Source organism: Musa acuminata, chromosome BXJ3-2, assembly GCF_036884655.1.
Source record: "Musa acuminata AAA Group cultivar baxijiao chromosome BXJ3-2, Cavendish_Baxijiao_AAA, whole genome shotgun sequence".
NCBI lineage: Eukaryota > Viridiplantae > Streptophyta > Magnoliopsida > Zingiberales > Musaceae > Musa > Musa acuminata.
In genome coordinates this window covers 28,699,124-28,722,634 of record NC_088350.1, presented here as the reverse complement: position 1 = coordinate 28,722,634, position 23,511 = coordinate 28,699,124, and the positions used below count along the sequence as shown (strand labels likewise).

Here is a 23,511-nt window from a genome sequence, read left to right as displayed (position 1 = left end):
ATAGTGAGCATTCCGTTACAGAAACTTTCTTTATGTTCCGCGAGTAGAAAGCATCACAGTTTCCTAGAGGCACCTATTTGTCCAACCTATACAATATGTATGGGAAATTGGCCGTCATAGCCGGAAGTTCGTCTTTTGATTGTTGTTATTTGAACTTGAAATTGGCAGTTCTGTGAAGGAAATTGACAGGCATCTTATGAAAGGTCTAATTACTGGTTACTGCATGTATGCTGTCCGATTCTCTCTAGTGGTGTGTGCGATTACTATAATGTAGCAATTTTTTTAGATGCATAAAGTATTATCATTTGCATTGTTTGAAGAGCCCTAGATGCTATCAGGATTCTTGTTGTTAACCCTGGCAGCTTTAGTAAAGACTGAGGGTTCAAGTTTAAGTCTAATTAGAATCAATATGTTCTAGTTTGTACTCAAGATAACAGATGTATTATCTGTAGTTATGATGGAAATTGAAGCACTTTTGGGTCTACTAGGCATGTAAAGAGGAAGGGCAAACCCGAATCCCTTTAGACTGTTGATGAATTTGGATTTGGGTTCAATTGACATGTTTCAAATCGAGTCTAGTTTTTTTTTTTTTTGGGAATAGTTTTAGTGCCATGGAAGGATTCTTTTATAAGAATTATAAGTTGTTACATGGCAATATTTCCTACATCCTATCTTTATTTCCTGGATTGCTCAAGGCCGTGGATAGGAAGTTAATGAAAAAAAGGAGGGAAGAAATTAAAGATTTAATCTTGAAAAATAAGTGTAATCTAACTGCAAAGATGGAAGTGTTTCTACTTTCCATAATAATTCTCAGTGACATATTGTTTATAAGAGCTGCTATAAAAACATCATTTATGCTAGATATGCCTGCCCTTAGACAGATGATGCCTTACCTTTTCATTAGGTGGATCATACCACAAATTTGCTGGGATGTTGATACCACAAGGGAAAACAATGCCAACAACGAAATGAACTCTTGTTGAACCTATAAATTGACAAGGGGGGAAGAGAGAGACGCTACGGTATTAGAGAGTTGCTGCAGCTGCATGATCCTTGTAATCAGGCAGACCAGTGTTTGAGGAGTTGCCAAGGTGGGAAGAGGTTGGGCTTTGTTTACATTTCTTGCTATTCTTTCAGCTGCTGTTTGATTGTGGAAATACATGCTCTCTGCCATAATGCATCCACCATTGAACGGCAGCTGTTGTCAGAGCAACTGCTAGAGACACAGGTTTCTATTTTGTCTACAGTCTATATGCACTGTTCATGATGTCTAGATCCACCATTGAGCGTCCGGTTTAAATAGTTGAACCGAATCAGACTTTTAAGTCTGGTTCGATTGGCTAGTTGATTCGATTGAATCAACTAACCACTTTCTTACCTACAAAAGCCACCCCGCACGCCCGCGCGACCCCGAACGATCAACCCTAGCGAGCGTTCCTCCCCTCGCGGCCGACGCTTTCTGCCGCTGCCTCCACCGCAGACGCAGCGGACCGAGGCCTCCTCTGTCACCGACGGACGGGTCCGACGGCTTAGCCTTCGTCCGTAGCTTCCTTCCGCCGCCGCTGGCAGTTCCTTATACCGTCGAGGGAGAGGACCGCAGCTTCCTCCACGACTGACGTACACTTCGGAAGCTTCGTCCGTCCACGACGTCGCCGTCCGCCGCTGTCGCAACTGCCGTCCGCAGCTTCCTCCGTCACCGCTGCCTTCTCCTTCCCTACTGTCAACCATCGGTGACACTTTTCTCTTTTTTTGTCTCCCCCTCTGCTACTGTTAACGGGTTTTTTTCCCCCCCCTCTAACTACTGTTTAACAGTAGATTGTTAAATCTCTAATATTTATTGTTTTGAAATTATATGCTAGATGTTAGAATTAATGACAAGTGTACAAAGCAGTTTAATTCTAATATATGTCTTCGTAAACATGTTTAGCATATTTCTATTTAGTTGTATATTCTTTTAATTATAATATTCGAGAGCATCTCGTTTCGCTCGGGCGAGAGCCTCGGCGTTGTGGGACTTTGGCGTCATTTGGCTGTCAATATCATCACTAACCACACTGTCGATATATCTGCTTTATGGATGCAACAATGCACATCATGCTTACCATGTCTTTCTCTATAATCTGGTTTAATGATTGAACTGATCTTCATGTTCTTCATTTGCTTTTACCTCTGCAGCCATCGAAACCCTAGGGTTGGAACGACATCGGGCACCATGATCCCGGGAGGTCAGAGCTTAGTTTCGTCACCTCCTGTCTTCTCGCATGATGGCAAGAAGCTCCTGGTGTGCACTGGTTGCACTGTCTCCATCTTCAGCACCTCTACCGGCATGAAGGTTATTCGTCTGCCTCAAAGTTTGATTTCGAGATAGGGAGATAGAGAGTGTGGGAAGAGTTTAAGTTTGATGATCAAAATCCAATATTGATGTGTCAGATTACGGAATTGGAGGGTGGTCACACTGACCGCGTCACGTCGGTTGTCGTTGTTCCAGTAGCCGCGCCCTCGAGTAAGTTCATCAGCTACTGCTGGACGTCATCGATAGATGGGACCATCTGTTACTGGGATTTCTCTGTGCCTGAGTTGATAAAGAAGGTGAAGGTCCAGCTTCCAATCCATTCGATGGTAAGTATTGTCATTCCACCTCTTTGTGATTTTTGTTATTCTGCAAGCTTGCTGCATTTGACAAACTAACTAGTTAATGATTACCTCTCTGCTTCTTTCTTTTCATTTTTTTGTTAAGTTTTCCTTCTTTATATGGAGAGTTAGAGTTTAAGTGATATTGAGGTAGACATGTACGAACAATAGCGGTTTAAGTCGTGATTTTAGCTTGTTGCAAGAACTACTTGGTCGTTCCATATCAGAAAAGTGTTATCTTGGACTTGTCGGTCATAAAAAAAATGGCCTCTAAATTTAAACCAAAATGTAGCATGTATTGCATTTGGGTTTCCTATTTTCTGAAGAACATTGACCAAGACATGAAATCGGTAGCCTTTTTTATAACTACTTCAATCATCTCAAATCACCTTCCATGGTTCCTGATTCACCCAGTTGGTTGACTATTATCCAAGGTGAGTAACAATTTTAGTTTCACGTTTGCTACTTTGCTAAGAAGACAAGCTTTGGGACTTTGTTATCACATAAAGATTGCTCTCATATGGCCTGACTGACTGGGTTTGAAGTTATAGAAGTAGTTTCTTTGTTTTCAAGTATAAGACTGTATGTATATATTGACTATCCCTAGACCTTGCATTAGTGTTTCCGTTTTTCACTTGAAAATTAAAATTTGTCCAGAATCAATGTTATATGTGGATCAGAAAGATATTATATGTTATTTGTTAGATCTAGATTTCCTAGATCTTTCACTCTATGAAACTTCAGTTTGGTGGAACTACAGTTCTACACTCAAAATGGAACTTGTGAAACATTGAAAATGCTTCTAATTTTTGTAATTAAATATTTTAGATGTATTTTCGGTTAGTTTCCTAGTTAGGATAGGCATAGATTGGGATCTTTTTTTCTTGTGATTTTTGGATAAAAGGTTCATCATTAGTTTTCCAAGTTATCTCATTACTATAAGTCGCTTTAATTCTTATGATCATGCTTGTATCTTTTGTAGTTTTTCTGTTATCTGTTTGAAGTTTTATATTGTGTGATATACAGATTATAATCCATTTTTGTTATTGTGAAATCTTTTTTGCTTGGCTATCTATTTTTTTCGACATGTCTTTATGTTTGAGGTCTATTTCTTTGTATTGTTTTGTTATCTTCATGGGTTTTTTTTGTTAAATTTTTAACATGGTATCATATTCTTGTAGGTCATTCCGAATATTTCATGCACACCCATTGGAAGCAGTGAGAAGACATCTATTCATTATGCATTTATATCAGTTGAAGATCCAACCATATCGGCTGATGAAAATAAGGCATTTCGTGGGCAGATCCAGATTTACAATTTAACAAAGTCACGTCGTGTTAGAGGATTGTTGGCTGAGGTATGACCATGAAAGTATTCACTCTGCAGTCATTCTTAGGATTGATTGTTTAAACAGTTCCTGTTAAATTGATGTGACATCTAATCCTATTAGAACATTAAGCAAAGATTTATTTTTTTTATTTGCTGAACTCACAACTTGTAATTCTAGTTAATGACTCAAGAGCAGACTGTAACATGATATTGAATCTGATTTCTGCAGACCAGAAAACCAGAGTTATTATCTGTGAGTAAAAATGGGGAATTCTTAGGTATAACGAACAAAAGAAAACTTGACATTTGGAAGATTCCTTCAAATGATTTTAGGATTGACGAAATAAAAAAGATCAAGCTGCATCACACAAAGAAGTTGACTGCTTTAGCATTTCATCCAAAACTGAGAATGGTGGCTGGAGGTGATGTAACAGGAAGGATCTTGATATGGATTGGTTTTGGGAGAAGAAAATTCTCAGGAGACTCACAAGCTACCAATAAGAAAAAGAATTTAACTGATGAAGAAAAGCCTGGGGTGAGGAACAATGATGATGCTGATTCCTGCTCGACATGGCATTGGCACCCTAGTGAGATTAAGTTTCTTTCCTTCTCTTCTGATGGAGCTTATTTGTACTCAGGTAGTGCATGTTTGACTATGACATAATTGATTAGAGCTTATTATGATCTTTTAGATGTTACAATGTAATGCCTTATCATGTTGGCATTAGTTCATTGGCAGTTGATTGACTATAGTCAAAATACATCTGATCATAGAAAGGATAAAAAAGACCTTCATTACTTCTTTGAAGCTTCCTGATTTTCAAATTTTTCTATAACATATAGTTTAAGTGTTGCATCCTTGTTCTTATCAGTAAGCTTTCATTGGATTGTATCAGGTGGAAAGGAAGGAGTCATTGTGGTTTGGCAGATTGACACTGGAAAGAAAAAATTCAAGCCACGTTTAGGATCACCACTTTTATACTTTACTGAATCTCCAGATCCTTCTCTTTCTTGCGTAAGACTTCTGATAGAAAATTGTTTTATCTCCCCTTGTATGATCTAATTGAATATTGATGATTCATCTGATGCTATGCACTTATTGGATCGATAATTTTTTTAGTTTCTTGCTGTTCTCTTTAGTTTATTGTTCAGATTAAGTCCCTAGGAAGATGCAGTAACTATTTAGTGGCTTCTAGAAATCTGGTATGGGTTGCTTGCTTGATCCTGACTGCAAAACATGTAATCTTGTTATGAAGCTCTATGAGGGATGCTAGGTGACGGCTATATTTTTCAGTCAAATAAATTTGTGCATGAAGGACATGGATCTCAAATCAGCATTTTGGTTTGGCCATTTCAAGACTGTCCTGCTTACATCTCAATGTTATATCAGATGACAGCTAAAAGTTCACCTGGAATCTAGACATTTCCTTTCTAAAACTCTGATGGTCTCTTGATGTTATTGTTTATAGCTTAGTATATTTTTTAGGCATCATAGTTTTTGGGTGACATTATATTAAAATACAAATCAAAGTCTAGCTATGTTGCATTGATATGACAGAATTACTTGGCTCTCTTTCATGAGAAAGCAAAACCAGCTAGAGTTGTAATTCAACTAAGTCATTCAGTCATCACCGAAATTCGTTAAATATTCTTTTTGAAATAGTATGTTCCTCGTTATAAAATAGCTAATATCCGGGTTTACGTAGAAATTTTAACAAAATTTTATTTGCTTATATTTTTGGGGCAGTTCAATGCCAAATCCTCTCTATATCAATCTGGATTAAATTGTTTTAGGACATTGGTGTCAGAAAGCAATCATTATCCTGCATTCTTATGAGGCTAAAAAATATCTGAAGCAACAACATTATCTGCACTTATCACCTTCAAAATAATGATATTTTTTTATTGGCATGTATCTGGCAGTGGAACTCAACCGGACATTTGTAAAAATATTGCACTAGTTTTTTGTTAAGTGTGTCCATATATATATATGTATATGCATCTATATATATATATATATGTATATGCATATATATATATATATATATATATATATATATATATATATATATATATATATATATATATATATGTATGTATGTATGTATGTATGTATGTATGTATGTATGTATGTATGTATGTATGTAAGCAGCATTTTTCATTTTTACATGGATTCTTGTGTACACTTTATCCAAGAATTAAACATACAATGTATGAGTTTGTTGTCCTTTGTTCCTTCTCTTTTACTGTACTTCGTCGTTCCTTCATGGGTATGATACATATGTGAGTTTTCTAGAGTAGTTGATGTTAATTCATATTTGGCATTTCAGGTAACTTGTGCAGATAATCACATCCATCTGTTAAAAATGCCTACAATGGAGATCACAAAGTCTATTGCTGGAATCAAGGTTTGTCAGATGGTTAATACACTAATCCCCTGTGGGATTATTTCAGACTTAAACAGTGATACATCCTTGCATAAGCTACCTTCAATTAATATATACTTGTATGATCATCAGCTTCCTTTTTCATATCCTGTTGGACATAAAGGCTTGTGCACACAAGTTGCATATGATGAGACAGCTGGGTTAATTGCTGTGCTGACTGAAGATTATTGTGTACAGTTCTTTAGTTTGTTTGATAACCATGAGGTTTCACAGGTGAGCAATCTTCCTCTGCCTCCTTTTTATGATCTGAAGTTGTCTGTTTATTGTTCTATTGTTTTTTTAGAGAAATATATTTATTGTGAACATTCTGATATTTTCTAGGTGCAAGTGTGCAAAAGAAATTTCCAACCCGTGGATGATGTCACGGTAAGGAACAAACTTATTCTAGATACACGTATCTTGCTGTAAGGTTCGTCGTATCATGACATATTGTTTGGTATGGGCGATATTTACCAATCTAACAAGGGATCGATATGGGTGATAGATATCAGTCCGTCGGTACACTCTATCATATCTTGTGTCGATATGTTAGTACATATCATACCGACGGTCAGTTGGTTGGTACACTGGTACGGACCGGTAAGGTGAACCATGTCTTGTTATATTATCTTGTTTGTAATAATTAAGTCCTCTTCGACTCCAATTCTTGGTGTATGCCCCTTTTTTTGTACTCTAACTTGTTTGCTGGCTGTTCATTCATGCAGAAAGTTGTAGGCATGTTAATTTTGACACAGTTCTTTATATCATGGAATGTTGCTAATTTAGAAGAATAATTAATTTTGTCACCATCCTGTAGATATGAATATATATATATATATATATATATATATATTATATTATATTATATATTAAATTTTTACTGATGCTTTGTGGATTGGTATTGTTTGTACTTTTGATGGTTGCAGCTATATGTGGCTCTAGTCTCTGTTTCCCTTGATGGCTCCCTAATGGGCACAGTTGATGTTAAGATTCCTGAAGACGGATTAGGTGGACTTGTAAGTCTGAAATTTTGGATGCGTGGCTCTCGGATTGCAGAGTACTCATTGTCAACTGTCATTTATGAGCCTCACAGGTAAAAATACTTACATAGCTTCATCCAGAGTTCAATATCTTTACCTCTGTTAATTTTACAATGGTTACTTGATCTCGTATTTCCAAGTTGGTCTAAATGAGCTCACATCTCTGTTCCACACTGCTGCTTCTTGTCCAAGTTACAAGTTATATCCAAAATATTTTTTGGGACTTGTTGTGTGATGTAATGAGCAATATACTTGTCATCAATAAGAAGGAAAAACCTTCTAGGTTTTTCTGTAAAACCTTCATAACTTTGCAACAAAGTCGAATGTTAAATCTTCGATTTTCCATGCTACTAAATTTTATATATCTCGAACTACTAGTCAGGGTGCAAAGTGGAAATACATCATTGCACAACCTAAAATTGTGCATGTCGTAGCACTTGCCTGATCACTAAAAATAGTGAAAAGATTATTGCCTTCTTAAACTTATTGCAATATTGAGACTGTATTCACATGAAAAACCTTCTAGGTTTTTCTGTAAATCCTTCATAACTTTGCAACAAAGTCGAATGTTAAATCTTCGATTTTCCATGCTACTAAATTTTATATATCTCAAACTACTAGTCAGGGTGCAAAGTGGAAATACATCATTGCACAACCTAAAATTGTGCATGTGGTAGCACTTGCCTGATCACTAAAAATAGTGAAAAGATTATTGCCTTCTTAAACTTATTGCAATATTGAGACTGTATTCACATGATATCTTCCTGTGAGGTGGATATGCTTAAGTATCACAAATACTTAAAGCAAAAATAATGTGATTTGAGATGACCCAGTAGCAGGAATTAATACATATGATAAGAAAGACCAGAAAACATGTTCTTTTCCATACTTTTATTATTTTCTTCTGCTTCTTTCACGATGCTTCTTTCCATAATTTTAAATTCCAGATGCTCTATATTGATCTTTTATCATTTAGATCTAAAGATACGGCCTTCTGAATTCTATACTTTTATTTGTTTTGATGCCTTACATGTGGATCTCATATTTTTATACAAGGTTACAAACGTTTGGTTGAAGGGGGTGTAATAATTACTCAGAAATATTTAATACATTGAATCACTGATGTTCGGAAGGTGCATTGACTGAGATACCGTGATGTGTGGATGGAAAAATGGTCAAATAAAGTTGAAGTTGTTTCAATTTGTCAGAAAACAGAGTCTGAATTTTACTATGGAATCTACTATTGTGAACTACAGTCAAACACTTAAGTATAGAAGGAGGAAACATATATTTTATATGAACAAGGTTATGAAGCTATTAGTTTTTAGGATATCTAAACATTTGACAATTGTCCGATTCACTTTTCTTTTTCCTATTCAACTTGGTTCCAGCTTGACGGTTGTGATCCCTCTTTTTAAAATGGATATCCGGAATTTGTTTCTAAAGTTGTTTTGTGGTTGTTGAAGATCCTTGGTTCTGAAAATATGATATCTTTTTTGTAATTGCTATTCTTTCTTATGCAGTGATGCTGAAATTTCTTCTCTTGCATTCCGTCCTGGACATTGCATGGCCGTCACATCTTCTTTTGGTGGTGATTTTAAGGTAATACATATTATTTACTCTTCCTTGTGTTACTCTTTCTGTGTTATGTCTGTTGAATATCAATTTTTTGGACTTTGTAGATTTGGATTCATAATTTGGGCATCAAGTTAAATGATCAGTTGCACCAGAAAACTGGTTGGCGATGCCAATCTGTTGGTTCATACAAGTAATAAATATTTATTGTTCATGTTTTTTTAAATATTCTGATCAGATTTTTTTTTCATGTACTAAATGCCTTCTCTTTGCAACTCTCCTTTTCGCATGGCAAAACTTTAGCGGTGAATGAAATTGAAATTATTTCTAGAGGCTGCAATCTGTTGAATCAAACCATTGGAAGCATTCTATTGGTTGATGCTGTTTGTAATCTCAAATAAGTAAAAAATATTGAATGCTTGATTTGCTGATTTAATCCTCATAGACAAATTGAGGATACTTGCAATGATCACATTACATCTACCTGAAACCAAAAAAACTACATTCAAGGAAAAACTGTGGAGTCTTGTCAGTCATTATGATATGAACATCCAGAGATACTTGGTAAAAAATAACCATGTGGATTTTCAAGTTTGCATATGAATAACCAAGACAAGTTTGCTAATGTTAATTTTGATAGGAAACTAGTGGCCATGGTCTATGTAAAATATGATGGATTAAGCAAGTTCAACACCTAGAGTCAGTTAAGGATGTTGCTTGGTATCACAAATGAGTGGTCATGATTCTAAACATTGACTTGGCTGAAAAGTCATGTTGAGTTGTGATGCATATTGACAGGGTTTGGTCATGAGTTGCTGCTGCAGATTCACGAGATTTGGGCATCAGTTGACTAGGGATGGAAATCATGGTAACTTATCAGTGTAGATTCTAAGATGTACGACTACCAATTTTGTGTATAAAATGATGACAGAAGGGTAACCTAGCAGGAATTGAAGAGTGCTGCTTCCTTCGCTTGGCAATGTTATTTTATAAAGGATCTGCACCTTTTGCTAGGAACTAGTGGATGCTATTACTTATGAATATTGGAAAATGTGCAATTTTATATGCAAACTTATTATGTTACTAGCAAGGTGCAGCACCGATGGCCATGCTGTTTTGTTTTTGATGAAAAATATGTTGTCATGCTATCTTGGTACAATAGCTGCTATTCTTAAGTAGTACTTGTCTTAGGTTTTTAATTCTTTGATGGCATGGCTAGTTGAGGGATTATATGCAGCTTCTAAACCTGGTCTCAGTTAACAGTGGTTGTTGGACCTGTGATGATATCTGTGATTTTATCAAATTCAAGGCTTCTCTCAGATGAAATGGAGCCACATTACTGGCATGATGTTTCTAGTTGATATTTCACATATATTGGCGTTGTGTGCTCTTTAGTAGGGGGTTATCCAGCATATGTATTCCATACTGCTGTTTACCTTGTTGAATCATTTGCTTTACGTTACTAGAAAATCAGTGTTGAAAACATATGATTGATATGCACATATCATTGTAGAAAAACAGTATAATTCAGTTTCTTTTGCAATAATACCCGGACATTTAGATTGATTTAATGGTGATATACTTGAACTATATGTATGTGTTCATCTTTTTTTCAATCTTATTGAAATCATTTATCTATCTATCCCTTTGAATGATCAATGAATTATACTTGGTGACTAATTTTACAAATTGATGACAGGGGTAGACCTATGACAGCTGCAGCTTTTTCTGCTGATGGATCTGTTCTAGCTATTGCAGCAGAGTCTGTAGTTACATTATGGGACCCTGATAGCAATGTACTTGTGGCTGTAATTGGAGATACACATTCGGTGATTATCATCTTGCCTGTATTGCTTTTATTCGCAAGCCCAAATCGGGTGAAAATGTTCTGATCTTGATGTGCTTTGCAGCCAATCACGTCGTTGTCATTTATCGGGAATTCGGAGTATCTGGTGTCACTTACAGGTGGTTCAACACCACAGTTAGCTGTTTTGAGTACTTCAAAATTAAGATTGTCTTGGTCATACAAGCTTGTTGCAGAGGGTATGTATTTTGTTTACTGTTAAATGCTCATGTTTTGACTACTGCCTTAGGACTCACACATTGTGTGAAAATTAAAACATCATATGCATTTTTCTCTTTGTACTCTCAGTAGGTTACTTGATGGTCTTAGATCTTTGAACTAATTGGTTTTTCATTTTTCTACAGCCTTAAGCAGTTCTCGTGATACATCTCAATTTTCTGTACTAGTGCTTCTCAATTCACAATGTGGAATTGAGAAAGAAAATGGAGTAATATTATTGTTCGATGTGGAAGATCCAGTTCCTGTGGCAACTTGGATGGTGAAGAAGGTAGATTCTCTACATATCTAGTTGTACTTTAGTGACTATTTTAGATGCAGGTTTGCTTATTGTACTTGTCTCCTTATTTTCCATTTGGCAGACTTTGCGCTTTGAAACTTGTCTGAGCATTTACGGACCACACTTCAGGATTAATGCAACCTTTATTGAAGATCTATTTGTATATCATTGTGCCTTACTTGGCTTCTGTGTTACCTTGATGATCTTTCATGACGAAGAGTCATTTTTTCTAATGTCTTTGGTTCAGTGTTTTGTCTAGTTTCATGATAGCTTTGCCTTCTATATTTATTAATTACTGGAATTAAATTCAGTCACAAAGTATCAAATATGTAGTAGTTTTCTAGTTCAGTATGCCAGTCTGATTGCTCATTTGCTGATTCCAGGCAAAGGGTGGTAGCCTTGCTTTTATACCTGCTAATCCATCTTTTGATGAAATCAAAGCTATGGATGGAGAAAAACCTTCTTTGCTGGTATATGTGAATGGCGATCATGAGTACATCATCTTTGATCCACACAACATGGACAATAGAATTGGCAAGAGTTCTCGAACAAGTCAAATTGCTTTGGAAGAAGCTGGTAAGAGTCATGATGGCATATCTCGACAGCATCATGTTCTATAGATTCTGTGGGAGGTTCCACATGACTGGTCCACCCACATGACATAAAGCTCTCCTTGCAAGCAGTTTGCTTATTTTATCTACTTGCACAATGCTTGAATGTTGCAATTACTAACTTTGGTTGCATTTATTTTGTATCTTCCTTTGTGGGGTTTGCAGGCATGTTCGGGTATGCGTCAATTTATGGGGATCTCTCTAACGTAAATCCAAAGCAAGACCAAGTTCCAGAAATCACATTTGCCCCCTCAGAAAGACCTTGGGAAACCATATTCAATGGATCTTCCCATGTTCTTCCACCACTAACCAAACTTTGCTCCACATTTTTGGCATCCTTGATAGAGAAGAAGCCAAGTATGAATGAATGATACGTTTAAGATCTTTGGACTCTAATATGCAGTCACCACTATGCAGTCTCCATGTCTGACACATGAAGAGTTTACAGAAAGCGATAAAGGCCTTCAATCATCAAAATGGTGGTGTTCAGTCTTTTTTTGAACGCTAAAAAAGATTCTATGTTTGTGGCAGCCAGAGGAGCGAAAATCAATCTGCTTGCAGAAAGTGGCCATTGATTTATAACGTGTAGAAATCTCAGGAGGGTGCTCATGAGCTCGGCTGGGTTCTGAAAATTTTGTAATTTAGCTAATGTGCTTTGTAAATTAGGTTTCCGAATTTCCTACTTATAACTGGCAATTGTTTTCTTTAATTTTTGAAACTCTTGATTCCCAAATGCATTGAGTTGAGATTGATTTCGATAATATATTTATACATTTATTTTTGAAGGTTTCCCAGGAACAGCTATTTTCATGTTTTGAACAAGTGGTTCTTCCTTTGGTGTTGCCCTCCCTGCTTCCTGTGATCTTGCAACCGCCGAGTCCCTATGAGCTTTGAGATTCCGAGGTGGATCAAGATGAACAGGACTGATCAACGGTCGTACGTGACCTTTACCAGGCAATGTGAATGGCTGCAGCGATGGGGCCCACAGGGAGCCATGGTGGGGCGGCTTTTCCCACCGGCTCTTCTAGTTGGGTCCGCGATTTGTTTTTGCCTATTTGGATTCTTGGCCGAATTCTAAAAATATATATTTATCCTTTGAAAATTATCAAATAGTACTTTTTTATCAAAATAATTATTTTCTCTTTGTCGACCATTCCGTTTTGCCCGATTGATCATCCTCCCTTGGTTGCTTTTGTCCTTATGTTCTAGTACTCCATCTGTACACAGGTTGATTTCATTGGCCACACTCATGCTTGTAAGTGCAAGCTGGTCTTATCGATCGCCTCCCTTTGTGTGTGTGACACTGTTGGGGTTGAGGAGGGTGGTTAGAGCTGATATGGGACACCCACACTCGTGCCCATAATACTCCTCGGTTTGATGAGAGTGCAAAGGTGATGACAAACATAGTGTAGAGAGAAAGAAAAAAACGATGAGTTCAACAAATATAGAGGTATATTGGTTCGTACGGTACATATTGAATTGTACCGAATATACCAACACATAATACACTAGGGTGTACCAATGTACCATATATATCAATCCTCTATCAAATCGTTACGATTGTACCGAATGGTATGGGTAAAATAGTCTTTTCATTAGTTTAAGGATGTTTTATGAAAAAAAATTAAAATTAAAAATATCAAAAATTTTGAAGCGTAAGACTTTTTCTGGAAACTCGCTCATGATTTTTTTTTTTTCAGTTTACGTGCCCAATGTCTACCAGCCACATGAATGGCGTCATTGGTGGGGCCCGAAACAGAGCCGCGGTGTTACTTGCTCTTCACGCCATTTGTTTTCACATAGGAAAGGGGTTTTCTGTTTGTTTTTCTTTTGCTGTTTTCTTTTTACGTGTCCACTGTCTACTAGCCACGTGAATAACCTAGTGATGGGCCCACGTTAAGCAGTGTGTGCGGTCTGCACGCATTTGCACGTGGTGTTTCTGTTCGGCAGGCGCTTTTGTTTGTTTTTGTCCTACGTGGATGCATCGATGCGAGTTCCCTGAAAAGTGGGGCACGATTGCCCCCGTCTCGCCCCAAACCGCACGAATTGAAGCCCGCACTTGGATATGACCCATTCCGTCTTCGCCTCGCCCTCATCGTCCTCCTCTGTCTTCATCGCCACAACCAACCATCGCTGCTATCACCGCCGCAAAACCCATCTTCCGATTACCTCCCTCCCACCATTTCTTCGTCGCCCGCCGCCTCCTTCCCCTTCCTTGTCTTGGCCACGCCGGCTTGCCGCTTCGGCTCCCGTCCGCTGCACATCCGGCTTGTCAGGTAAACTAAGACGCCCTCCTTCCTGGTCTCGTGTTCTTTATGCCTCTTTGCTTGCTTGCTTGCCTGTTTACTTCTTTGCGATTGCGCTTCTTGAATTTGCGTTTCTTTAACTGGCCCGAATTGGGAATCTTGTAGTTGTGCGTTAGGGCAATCCGCTAATTGCGTGCTGTTAGATCGGTCTGTTGGACGATTTTGTGCACATCACTTTTAGATCTTGATCTGTTTCTTTTTCAAGATTTGCACATATCTACGTGAAATCTTGAATGATGACTAAGGCAGACCTGAATCTTGAAAAAGGTCATTAGGGATGTCAGGCTTGGCTTCGATCACTGGTAACGCATGCGTGCTTGTAGATGAGAGCAAGGTACAGGGTCTACAATGGGAAGTGAGTAGACGTTGTGCCTATTTAAGGTAGCAAGGGTCAAACTACATGCTACTTGCCATATTAAATTTAAATTGTCCGACATCCCATGCCAACTACACGGAAAAATGCTAATCTTTCACCACCCTATTTCACTTGCACATTTTCTTACATGTCGGTGGGAAGGAATCTATTTGATATGCCTGGTTGTTGGAACCGAACTTCTACTTCTATTTATGTTAGTATCTTCAGAGCATTTTTTCAAAATATGTCGGTAAAAGGAATAAACCAATTATGATCGGAATGGCCAATATGAACCTATGGTGATAGGAACTTTGTCTTACATGACTTTCATGAAATTCGTAATTCGTGAAGATTCCATATGATATAACATGAGACATGTTGCTCATGTTTTTTTTCCCTGAATTTGTTTCAAGTTTCTCAATTTGGCTGCAGAGATGGATGATGTCACCGGTTCAAGCTTGTTTCCTTTGCAGCGTTGCAAAACTGTGCACGTGGTTTGTTATAACTAAATATTTTATCCATAAATCTCTTGTTTCAAAGCAAACTCTCAGGCCTGAAAGTTTAATCTATAATATCCAAAATTTGTGTGTAGGTTAGGCATGCACAGGGCATTCATAATGTGGAAGGCGAGAAGGACTACAAAGCATACTTATCTCCAGAACTTTTTGATGCACATCTTACTCCATTGGGATGGGATCAGGTGCAGTCGATGTTTTTTTGGTTTTATTATATCACAATTAGAGCAAATACACTGTTTCTCTTTATTTCCTGCACATCACTTGTTTGAGTAGTCTATCTCTTATTGATTCCAATGCGAAGTCAAAGAATTTTTGGTGCACTGGTGCACAGCTTTTTTTGTCATAATTTTTGTGTGTGCATTTGATGTGGGCTTCTGCAATTAATATACCCTATTTGATTTAACAAATAATTTATGAGATACAAAATGGTATCTTGACATTACTGCTTGCGGAAAATTGTGTGAAAAATATATTACTGATAAAAGCTGTTAATCACTTGCAGTTTTCTTGATGTTAATGCAGCATTTATGTGTAAGTTCCAGCACTTTCACAAGTGTAGATTCTTGCAACTAAATATGAATTGAGACGAAAGCTTTATTTTATGCTCTCATGATAATATCTGCAGCTCTCTATGGTATATTCTATTGATAAATTCCTGTAACTTCTTTTGGTGGGTACCCTTTAGTCTAGTTTGGGATGGGTGAAAGTAGGAAAGTAGGCACTTGATTCAGAGATGGGTCCAGGCTCTCTCTGTGGCTCAAGTGCCTAGATAGTCAGATTTGGGTTTATGTTTGGGCACCCTACATTGTCTTTCTTAATATGAGGTGGGGATGACAATGGTTGAGCTTTTTGGGTACTTAGGTGACTGGGTCCATCTGATCAAGCTCAAATTGGATTCAAGTACCTTTTAAATGAGTTTGGGTAGAAAGTAGGTAACCAAATCGGGTTTGGATTTGACTTCAGGGGCCTAGGTTACTAGATAGTCAGTTTCTGGTGAAATTCATTAGTACCTAACACAATGCCATCTCTAACAGCCACTCATGTTGCAGTTTAGTAGAGACGAACTGCTATAACACCTGGCTAGGTTTGGCGGTGTTAAAAGGTTTGACACAGTTTTACACAAGGAATAACATAGGACTAGTTTGCAAAATGTTCAGGATACTTGTGGTCCTGACACTGAAATTACACATTGAAGTTATTCTGTTGCCAATGTTAGTGTGCCTTGCATTTGATGATGCCATTGGACCAAGAAAAAGATGACTAGAACTCTATAATCAATTTCCACACATTAAGAGTGATTTCCTAAGAAAAAAATGACAAATCTATCTTTTGTCAATATTTGGTGAGATTATGAATGGATTCTTAACTTAAACCCTTTGGGTAAGTGCAAATTGACCTAGACCATACCCATTTAAGATGACCCATTGGGTTCATGTCTTTGGTCTGGGTCAACAGTTATTAACCACTGGTGGGATGGGATGGGTTAAATTTTGGTCAGGCATATGTTACCTTGATAGTATGGTTTAACCCTATATGCTAGTTATATGTTTTAAATCTGGATCAAGAATATTTGGCTTATTGGCAGGTCAGGTTAGGCTCGGATTAGCATCAAGTGAACTCAACCTAATCTGGCCATTTCCTACCTCTAGTTGAGATCTCATTTTTTCAATTCTTCATATTTGTATATATATTTTCAACAAGATTTGGAATGCTTATATGATCCAAACTCAACACATACTTTACAAATAATTTGATAATGACACAACTTGACCTATTTATAAGAGCCATACATTTATTTGACACACTAAGCTGTAAAGACTGTTTAACAATTTTGACATAATTATTAATTAAATCTGTTTGGGTCAATCATGTCAATTCTTTAAATTCAAATCCAATTCATTTAATAATTGGGTTGTCAACCATTTTATGACCCCAAACATATAAACCAAACACAAACCTACTAATGCCATGTCGGCTTTTGTTGCATTGACTTGTCGGGTCATGAATTACCACCCTACATGTAATGCTGTAAAATAACCAAACTGGTGAGAGATGAACTACTTGGGTTGTGATACGTATTGAAAAGAGATAAAAGTACAGACTTGTACCTTTGAAATTGAAAGGCTATGAGAGGATCGAAACTAGTGGAATATGCAAGGTCACTTCTGATGCTTTAAAAACATTAATGATTCAGTGCGAGTGATACCTTATCAAGCAATAGGGTACCATGGATTGCAACAGTAGCAGTCTTCTTGTCATGCCCTACAAATTCTTCAATAGCTAGTGGAATATTCAGTTGCACATGGCTAACATTAATGATTCAAATCGTGGAGATTGTGATATCCCAAAATGGCCCCACGTGGAGAAGAAATAAAATTGTGTGGTGTATATGAACTTGAGTGGATGCTAATAGGGAGGTACATTTAGGCCACAGATTCCAAGACACAAAGCAGTATTGGACTTGGTACATGTCATGGCAAAGTTTGAACTTTGGAAGAATGTTTAAGATGTGGCAAGAAATGAATAATTCCACCAAAGAAAGATAATGCAACATTTACTTAATAATGTGAGGAATGGGTGTGAAATGCAATTTGGAGGGTCTTGAACCATATGGGGAAATTAGAATTGCGGCTATAGGGTGTTAGATCACTGCATGATTTCATTCATGGATGTAAATGTGGTAGAGATTGATATATGACTGGAATGTGGCTTGAATAGGTTGTGAGAGGCCAGGAAAAAGTTGTAAATACAAAATCTATCCAAACCAACATAAAAGATGGTTGAGCATTATTTGGAAAAGTAATCCCATTGTTTGGTTTATGTTTAGCAATTTTGTGTATGGTAACTTAGATGCCTGTTCAACTTATTCAGACATCTTTGTTCTGATTCTAACCTATGCATATTCTGCATGTTATTGTAAAACTGATTCCACAATAAAAAAAAGGGGCGTACCAAGGCTCCACCAATGCAGGGTCTGGGTACAGTCAATATATGCAGTCTTATCTCCAAGTATTGAAACTGATTCACAATGATTTACACTATTTTTTCCAGGTTGATAGTCTCCATAAACACATTAAAGCTTGTGGCCTATCTAAGAAAATTGAATTGGTTATTACATCTCCTTTGTTAAGGTACATGTCTTGACATAAGTATTTTATTGATATGAAATATGAAATATTGTCCCTTTTTTCATTTGTAAATTCCTACTGCACTTTAAGAACCAAGATGTACAAGGAGGACATGTTTAGTCCTCATATTTCACTTCTTTATGTGCTGAAAATATTGGTAGAATTATTGGGCTTAGTACAATTTATATCTACAAGTATTATGAAGGGGACACCCTATCATGTTGAAGCATTCGGATTCTTTAGAACATCAATGAAGAAACTGTTATACAATATCATGAAATTTTGCCATGGGTTCGGTGTATATGATGCATAGTTGCATACAATGTGTTGGCATAGATCGATTTATAAATGTACATATAGCTAACGAGGACTTTTCTACTGTTTATTGGCATGAACCAATGTAGTGCATGAGAATTTCTTTCAGTCGTCAAACCTCTTGAACTCATAGATTGGTGTTTCTAAAGTACTTCTGTCATGGAAAGTCAATTCCACGTTTCATGCTTTACAAAGGTTATGCCAATACAATTTGAAATTGAGAAGATATAGAGGTTTGACGGAAATTGTTTGGTTTGTCTTTTGGTTTATAATTTTATGTGATTCTCCTTGTTTATTACCACTGTTATTGCTTTATAGATCTCTAAAGACAAACCAAATTATAGCAGTTGAATATTGCCAACATAATATTAATAGAAATATGAGCCTTCTGTCTTTTCTTTTATTTTTCTTAAGAATAAATGGCTTGCTTATGCTCTAGACTTGTTAGCATCTCAGAATTGTTGAAGGCCTTCCAGTTCCAAGATTTTACAAATTGGTCCATTTTCATGAACTCGGAATCAATCTTAATAGAAAATCATTTTGAAAAGTAAATCGAGGATGATGTATCAGTGAAAATATATCCCTAATAGCAAATCTTTTATCTTGTAGACATTTAATTTCTCACAAACATAAAGCATAATCAAGCTTGGTCAGTACAATGCCTTCAGAATATAACAATCCACTATATCTTGAAATCCTGTAAGCTACCATAGTGGTTGTCAGGTCAAATCCCATCTCTAGCCACCAAATCAACTCATTCTAAGAATATCATCCACATTCTTTCTAGTTACATTGGATTGTTATGTGATGTTGAATTGATCCACATAGGCAGGGAAACCTATAAATGCCAAAGGAACTAAATTTTTTCATGAGGGGACAAGTGTAAGGCACACATTTTGAAATGAGATGTTGAGATGAGCCCAAATTTCTTACTAGAAATGAGATTGCAAATTATCTTTACTAATTATGAATTATCGTACTAAAAATTTCATAAGGATTATCGATACTCATTATGAATGTTATTCACAACAGTATTACAAATTCCAATAGCAAAATGCTCTGTTAGGAATATGAATGAATTAAAATCTTTGAATCATCTTTTTGTTTCTGCAAGGATGAGTTGATTATGGTGGAGTTAGTTTCATTTTCTTCGGTATCATAGTTTATATTTTGTCAGTGCATCTGGAAAATGTAGTTAAATTGTGGCTCCATTGTAGTCACTTATAATGACAAAAAATATATTGCAGGACAATGCAAACTGCGGTTGGGGTGTTTGGAGGTGACAGCCAAAGCGATGGAAATAACACACCAGCCTTAATGGTTGAAAATGCTGGGAAGAGTCGACGGCCTGCAATTTCCAGTTTGAACTGCCCACCATTTATAGCAGTTGAATATTGCCGAGAGCACTTGGTATGCCTTGCCTTTCTATGAGTTGATGATTTATTCAGTCTTTTATTCGTTACATTTGAAAGCTCAATTTACAAGAGTACTTCTATTGTCTAATTCATCATAGTTCCCTTTGTTGAGTCTACTTGTTGATTATGAAGTTAAGATCCAGTTTGGAGTCTGTCCTCATTCAGTGAATATTAATATATAACATGAATAATTTATTTATATGAAACATATATCGAGTTCTATTAACTGTCATTCTTTAATAAAGTTGATAGTTGACTTTCTTATGTAGAAGATGTACACTGATTGCAGGGAGTTCACCCTTGTGATAAGAGGAGCAGTATAAGCGAGTATCGGCAGCTTTTTCCAGCTATTGATTTTTCTTTGGCAAGTACTTAATCCTGTTGATGGTTCATTTGATGATTGGATAAAGTTTTGTGGAAATTCATCTTTGTTGGCACATTATATTAAATTGGGGCTCTCTTTTCAGATAGAAAATGATGAAGACATCTTGTGGAAAGCAGACATCAGAGAGGCCAATGAGGAGGTTGCAGCTAGAGGAGTGAAATTTATTAACTGGTATTATTTAGGGCTCAAAAGTTTTCATGAACAACAATTGACTGTCATTTTTTTGGTTCTGTCCACACAGAAGATTAATTTTAAGTTTCAATTGCCTCTTTTCTTCTGAATATCATTACCAATTTTAATGAACTAATCTACTGATTGCCTTTGCCTCTGTTCTTCCTGCCCTTGTAATTACATACTTATTGTTGCCCAATTATTTTTATGTTTTTTATTTATGGTTCATTCATACATAAATTATAAATTTGTTTTTATGGAAGTTCTCTACCATTCTTTTATCTTGAACATTTTCTTTTACTATTGATGTGGAAGATTAATAACAACAACAACAACAAAGACGAAAGTCTCAATAATTTAGGATCGGCTATATGGATCTTTTGTCGCCATTAGGATATATAAAAAATCATATGTTTAGTTAAGTTTAGAATATTTAAATTTTTATTTATAGTTTTTATAATTTTATTAAGGTCCTTTTAGGTCTTTCTTTGCCTTTCTTCTTGCCACTAACATTAATCATTTCACTTCTTCTAATGACCGTATACATAGGTTTCCTAAGCATATATCTATACCATCTTAAACTATTATTTATCATCTTCTCAAGATTAATATTCTTTACATTTCCATGTTAATAGTTGTTCCTTTGCTTTGTACATGTGAATTTGTGTTGTTATATTACATTTCTTGAGAGCTATTCATTAGGAGAGTGATATACTGACTCTTTGTTTATCTTGTGACATATGATCACCTTTTATTCACTTTGATTTTTAAGGTCTCTTTTTCTTATGAAGATGCTAATTTTAAATTATCCAGATCATTTTAGTTTATAATCACACATCAAACTGTAGTATTTTAAGATTTTACCGAAGAATAAATTAACTTTGGGGGAACAAAGGAACTTCCAATAAAATGTTCATTGTATTTTGTTTAATTTCCAACATGGCATAAACCAAAAAGCTTACAAGCTGAACCATATTGAAGTTTTGATGAGACAATACTTTATTGATAAATTATTATTATTTTCTTGTTACTGGTCAATCTTCACTTCTTAAGAACAGCTTAATTAAGAAAAAGAAAAACTAAAAAGGATATTGTGTTTTGTAGAAGTTAATATAGTGAAAAAAATGGAGTCGTTCTGTAATATCCATAAAAAATGGAGTCGTTCTGTAAAGCATTTTGAGTTTACAGTGACCTTGTAGTTATAACATAAATTGGTTTATTAGAAACCTGTCTTAGCAAAACTTTATTCTCTTCAAGATGTCAAACTGTCAGAGGTGTATATTATTCTGTGCTCTCTCAAGGTCTCAGATCTTCATCCGTTATATTCCCTGACAAAATTGAACTTTATCTGAACGAAGTTCTTGTTTGCGGTAGAAATGGACTTGTAGCATAAAATGTCTCTTAACAGAGGAAAGAATGAAACTAGATGCAACTTACTTTCCTCGTTGACTTCAGGTTGTGGACACGTAAAGAGAAGGAGATTGCTATTGTTAGCCATAGTGGATTCTTGTTTCATACCTTACAAATGTTTGGTGGTGACTGTCATCCTATTGTTAAGGAGGAAATTGGCAAACAGTAAGTGTTAATGGAATCATTTTGTTGGTACCTACTAATCAAGGGCTAAGATTTTTATTGGGACAAGCTACGGTGTTTAGTTGTGATGGAAAATCTGACTTCTTCTATTGTTCACTTATTGTTTCACAGCTTTGCGAACTGTGAGCTGCGATCCATGGTATTGGTTGACAGAAGGTGAGAAATTCTCCTGTTGTTCATTGTTTTCTGAGTCAGTTATCGGCTAATCATGCATCAGGATTTTATTTTACAGTATGCTTGGTTCAGATTCATCTTGTAGCAATTATCATCCCGGTAAGGCACCAGGCGGCCTTGATCTGCCCAGTGATGTTGCTCATGAGAAGCACTGCACCCAGAAAAACATGGTGTGAAATAGATTTTCCAGGATGGCCTTCGCCTTCGGTTACATCTGGCAAGGTGAAATAGGCCTTCAGGTGGATGTGATGCCGCAGGATTCATTTTCTTTTTTTGAGAAATCAATCCTGCCTGGAATATTTACTTAATATCTATATTTTTTGATGTGATGCATCGAATAGACTGGTCCCACGCAGCTACGGTTTTGTCTAGAGTTATGACAAGCTGAGGCTGGAAGATGCGTAGAACACTCGATGTGGAGATTGTGCATTGTTGTCACTAAAAGTTGAATGTGTCTTACTATAATCCTTGACTGCCATACGATCATGTTCTTTATGAATCTCTTCGTTTACCTACTTTGGCTTTTTAGCTTTTTGGATTCAAATACATCATTCGAGAATAATGTTTTATCGAAAAAACCCTTAATTACATATTTATCTTTCTTTTGCAAACTTCATATTGATCCTTGAATATTTTCATATCACAAATGATGTGATCTATTAGTTGGGTTGTCTCGCAGTCTGGATCTTTGGGCTTATACGGAAGCATTATGTTGTGGATTCTCATACGAAAGAAATTTTTAATCTCAAAGTTTTGCAAGAACTTTAGTCAACTCGTACAATTCTGTCTCTTATAGAGAGATGAGATATAAATACTTTTTGTCCTCCTAGTAAAATAGGGTATTAGGTATGAGCGGTTTTGTTTTGGTCACCTAAAGTAGTTAGATTTGGATATTAGGTATGACCCACCTAACCTATCCAAATCTGTTGTCGCTCTTCAATAGTTGCACTGTACCCACGTATTCCTTTGCGACAACATATGCCCCAAACGTTAACTTCATCCATTGCGCCGAAGACCGATGTTTCCTCCTCTAGAGCGCATGACGTGTCCAAAGTATTCCATTCCCTCCACGGTAGTATATATATATATATATATATATAAGGTATTCAACACGACTAGTAGCCTCTTTCCACATAAAAAAAAAAGAAAATTAACGTATTCAATTGGATCAAGGTGAC

General features: G+C 36.4%; 2 protein-coding genes across 5 annotated transcripts; both read left to right on the top strand.

The window, feature by feature from the left end:
• Positions 1-1,396: 1,396 nt before the first annotated feature.
• LOC135630652 (uncharacterized) lies at positions 1,397-12,758 on the top strand. 2 transcript variants are annotated; one of them, XM_065137747.1, is made up of 17 exons: positions 1,398-1,730; positions 2,176-2,332; positions 2,431-2,619; positions 3,813-3,989; positions 4,191-4,599; positions 4,858-4,976; positions 6,292-6,369; positions 6,481-6,621; positions 6,730-6,774; positions 7,314-7,480; positions 8,951-9,029; positions 9,110-9,195; positions 10,702-10,831; positions 10,913-11,045; positions 11,211-11,353; positions 11,746-11,938; positions 12,139-12,758. In XM_065137747.1, the coding sequence occupies exons 2-17, from the start codon at positions 2,213-2,215 to the stop codon at positions 12,342-12,344; spliced, it is 2,415 nt and encodes an 804-aa protein (XP_064993819.1). In that variant the 5' UTR covers positions 1,398-1,730; positions 2,176-2,212; the 3' UTR covers positions 12,345-12,758. The 2 variants fall into 2 exon arrangements, with proteins under 2 accessions (XP_064993820.1, XP_064993819.1); XM_065137748.1 differs by lacking the exons at positions 11,746-11,938; positions 12,139-12,758 and adding an exon at positions 11,445-11,729 and having other exon boundaries at positions 1,397-1,730.
• Positions 12,759-13,984: 1,226 nt separating this feature from the next.
• On the top strand, positions 13,985-22,848 carry LOC135583122 (phosphoglycerate mutase-like protein 1). 3 transcript variants are annotated; one of them, XM_065137756.1, is made up of 10 exons: positions 13,985-14,249; positions 15,067-15,128; positions 15,227-15,334; positions 18,204-18,283; positions 19,843-20,005; positions 20,300-20,374; positions 20,478-20,566; positions 22,022-22,141; positions 22,271-22,315; positions 22,392-22,848. In XM_065137756.1, the coding sequence occupies exons 1-10, from the start codon at positions 14,039-14,041 to the stop codon at positions 22,507-22,509; spliced, it is 1,071 nt and encodes a 356-aa protein (XP_064993828.1). In that variant the 5' UTR covers positions 13,985-14,038; the 3' UTR covers positions 22,510-22,848. The 3 variants fall into 3 exon arrangements, with proteins under 3 accessions (XP_064993828.1, XP_064993829.1, XP_064993830.1); XM_065137757.1 differs by lacking the exon at positions 18,204-18,283 and having other exon boundaries at positions 14,115-14,249; positions 22,392-22,673; XM_065137758.1 differs by lacking the exons at positions 15,067-15,128; positions 18,204-18,283 and having other exon boundaries at positions 14,117-14,249; positions 22,392-22,673.
• Positions 22,849-23,511: the final 663 nt, after the last annotated feature.

What these genes read in the sequence shown, in the direction of transcription:
- LOC135630652 (XM_065137747.1), top strand. Translation starts at nt 2,213, where the DNA reads ATGATCCCGGGAGGTCAGAGCTTAGTTTCGTCACCTCCTGTCTTCTCG. An exon ending in GCACCTCTACCGGCATGAAG is followed by an intron (nt 2,333 to 2,430) that starts GTTATTCGTCTG and finishes TTGATGTGTCAG; the next exon opens with ATTACGGAATTGGAGGGTGG. An exon ending in CTTTTGGTGGTGATTTTAAG is followed by an intron (nt 9,030 to 9,109) that starts GTAATACATATT and finishes TGGACTTTGTAG; the next exon opens with ATTTGGATTCATAATTTGGG.
- LOC135583122 (XM_065137756.1), top strand. Translation starts at nt 14,039, where the DNA reads ATGACCCATTCCGTCTTCGCCTCGCCCTCATCGTCCTCCTCTGTCTTC. An exon ending in CTGCACATCCGGCTTGTCAG is followed by an intron (nt 14,250 to 15,066) that starts GTAAACTAAGAC and finishes ATTTGGCTGCAG; the next exon opens with AGATGGATGATGTCACCGGT. An exon ending in AAGGAGGAAATTGGCAAACA is followed by an intron (nt 22,142 to 22,270) that starts GTAAGTGTTAAT and finishes ATTGTTTCACAG; the next exon opens with CTTTGCGAACTGTGAGCTGC.